The following is a 2,869-nucleotide window of genomic DNA, read 5'->3' as shown; positions in this document are numbered from 1 at the left end:
ATTTTCAGGTGTGAACACATTTTTTAGATTTGCTGGGTAGTGTGGATGCAGTCAGAAAGGTTAGCTTCAGAAAAAGAGACAATTACACCACTCAGGGTCATTGCTCTGGTTCCACAATGATGACTGTAATATATTATAAATGCTTTGAATATCTTCTTAATAAATCCATGCGGTTTTCTCATTTGTTGTCATCATACAATGATTACATTCTCTAAGCAGTATAAATGTCAGGACCCTGTTTTTTTCCACGTGCTTTTCCCTTTTGCTCCCTGTTGCTTGTTCTGTCTTCTCCCCTATCTATGTTTTTAGTGTGTGTGTGTGTGTGTGTGTGTGTGTGTGTGTGTGTGTGTGTGTGTGTGTGTGTGTGTGTGTGTGTGTGTGTGTGTGTGTGTGTGTGTGTGTGTGTGTGTGTGTGTCATTGGATGTCGATGTCTTCTCCAGATTCGTCCAAGTGGATGACTCCTGCAGGTGGTTGGCACAGCTGCTCTTCATCTCACTAATCACCTTCCAGAGGTATATTCTGCGTGTCGTATGTTTTTGAGTAATCATTCCTTTCATCAAGTTAACTCCTGTCTCTCTCTGGCCTGATCAAGCCAGCATGCTTGTCTCAACTGCTCATCTGTTATCTGCTCTCATTTGCATGTGTTGTGCAACCCACCATCACTATATTTCCTGTGAAACTGTTTTGCGATTGTTATCTTGTTTTCTGCCTGTTAATATATTTTTTCCTATATGTAGCTTGTTTTAGTCTTTATTTCTGTTGAACACTTTAAGTTCCGAGGACAGCCACATGTACATTGACAGAGTTGAAGTGAAGAGAAAAATGTGTGGGTGAGAAAGTTGCTGTATCGGGAGGAAAAGAGAAATATTTCTTTGGTAAACAGATCAGTGTGAGAAAAAGAAAAGGAGAAGTAGTTTGCCAATCCAGTTCTTTTTTACATAATTACAGGCTTTTGTTGTTCTCAAGTAGGAAAAAAAATATTTGTCCTCAAAGAACAATCTAAGATGACGAAGGACTGCAAAAACCTACCTGACGCTTCAGCCAGGAGTAAGTAACCACTGCATTTCCATGCTATCTTTATATATTTTTTTTATTTGGGCTCAGAGTATTGAGTAGTTTGCAATGGACAACACACGCTGGTGGCCATTGTTTTTGTCAGGTGTCGAGTTTTGCTTCACAAAATACCATAATCTAGAAACAACTGAGGTCTGTTTTTGTTTAATCCTCAAGACAGTGAAATAAAAATGGTTTGACAGTTTCCTGATTCAAAGAAATATATTATCAGATGTGGATGCTTAATACTAAAATTCATTTTTTGTTTGTATGCAGACGTAGGGAGGGAACTCTACATACTGGTTGGTGTGAGCGTTGGACTCCTGTGTATTCTCCAAGCTGCTGTCAACATTTCCCTGCATCTGGCTCTCTGTGAGTCTTCTTACATTTTCTCTCCTTGTGCATCCTGTAAACTGCGATTGAAACTTGCCATCTGAAAGATATTACTGCAGATGTTTGAAAGGGCTACCATTGCACTTTCAATTATTACAATTAATGAATTTTTCTTTTTTTTCTTTTGCGCCAAAAAATAACATGTTGTCTCGGGGCACTTCACATAGTAAGGTCAAGACCTTAGTTTTATACAAGAATGGCCAGAGTCAACTCCATCTGCTGAGAAGACTGAGGTCCTTCGGAGTCTGCAGGACTCTGCTGAGGATATTCTACGACACTGTGGTGGTGGCGGCGGCCATCTTTTATGTAGTGGTTTGCTGTCGCTGTGCATGTACAGAGAGGGACAGCAGAAGACTGAACAAGCTGGTCAAAAGTGCCAGCTCTGTCCCAGAAAGTCCTCTGTACTCCATAGAGGAGGTGGGTGAGAGGAGGATGTTAGCCAAGCTGACATCGATCATGGACAACACCTCTCACCCCCTCCATGATACTGTCGGAGCTTTTAGCAGCTCGTTCAGCGGCAGACTGCTGCACCCTCAGTGCAGGAAGGAGCGCTACCGCAGGTCGTTTGTTCCGATGGCTATCAGACTTTTCAACACCACCCTATAATAACGTTGCACTGTTCATTTCATTTCATAGCAACTGACACTTTTTTCCATTCATCCCAAACTGTATTTATTTTAATTTAATTTGGGTTTTTTTTATGCATATAGTGTGTGTGTGTGTGTGTGTGTGTGTGTGTGTGTGTGTGTGTGTGTGTGTGTGTGTGTGTGTGTGTGTGTGTGTGTGTGTGTGTGTGTGTGTGTGTGTGTGTGTGTATTGTGTCATTGCTATTGTTTATTTCTAAAATAATTATTTTCGATCTATCTTATTTCTTTTATCTTATACTTATTTGTAATTTTTTTCATATTGAGTGCACCTTTTGTTTTTTCTATACTGCTGTGATGACTGAATTTCCCCACTGTGGGATTAATAAAATCTAAATCTAAATGTACATCTAACTAACAAAGGGAATGTGTAAAAAATGTTCTGCTCTCAGATATTCATGATGCAGGGACACTGGATTTTGAGGCGACAAATAAAAACTTAACTGAAGAGGTGGAAACATTGAAGAGGAAGCTGAATGTTTTTGGTGAGTGGGATGCTAAAAATGTAAACTTTCATGTTAGATTATTATTATCAAATGGTTGTTAAAAGTTTAAATTTTGTTATCCTGAACAGATCACTATTCCAAACAAGGATGGGTGTATTTCAACCACAGTTTCTACTACATTTCTCCTGTTACCAAATCCTGGCAGGAGAGCAGAGCTGACTGTCTGCAAAGAGGTGCAGACCTGGTGATCATCAACAGCAAAGAAGAACAGGTGTGTATCAGAGTGAAATCTGGTCTGTCAGTGACACGAGGGGCAAAGTGCAACATCAAAA

The 2,869-nt window shown here is 40.0% G+C and overlaps 1 protein-coding gene across 1 annotated transcript; it reads left to right on the top strand.

Annotated features, from left to right (window-relative positions):
• Nucleotides 1–714: 714 nt before the first annotated feature.
• LOC138620150 (C-type lectin domain family 4 member A-like) lies at nucleotides 715–2,808 on the top strand (the record flags this gene model as incomplete). Its single annotated transcript, XM_069697123.1, has 4 exons — nucleotides 715–1,048; nucleotides 1,331–1,426; nucleotides 2,484–2,576; nucleotides 2,666–2,808. Coding segments are annotated over exons 1-4 (375 nt in total), but the record flags the coding sequence as incomplete, so codon positions are not given.
• Between the last annotated feature and the right edge of the window lie 61 nt (nucleotides 2,809–2,869).

Source organism: Brachyistius frenatus, unplaced genomic scaffold, assembly GCF_029030835.1.
Source record: "Brachyistius frenatus isolate BFR_SWC_R1_liver_20210118 unplaced genomic scaffold, ASM2903083v1 Contig_23, whole genome shotgun sequence".
Lineage (NCBI taxonomy): Eukaryota > Metazoa > Chordata > Actinopteri > Embiotocidae > Brachyistius > Brachyistius frenatus.
Note: the sequence above shows the minus strand (reverse complement) of the source record. Positions and strands in the feature narration are given on the sequence as shown.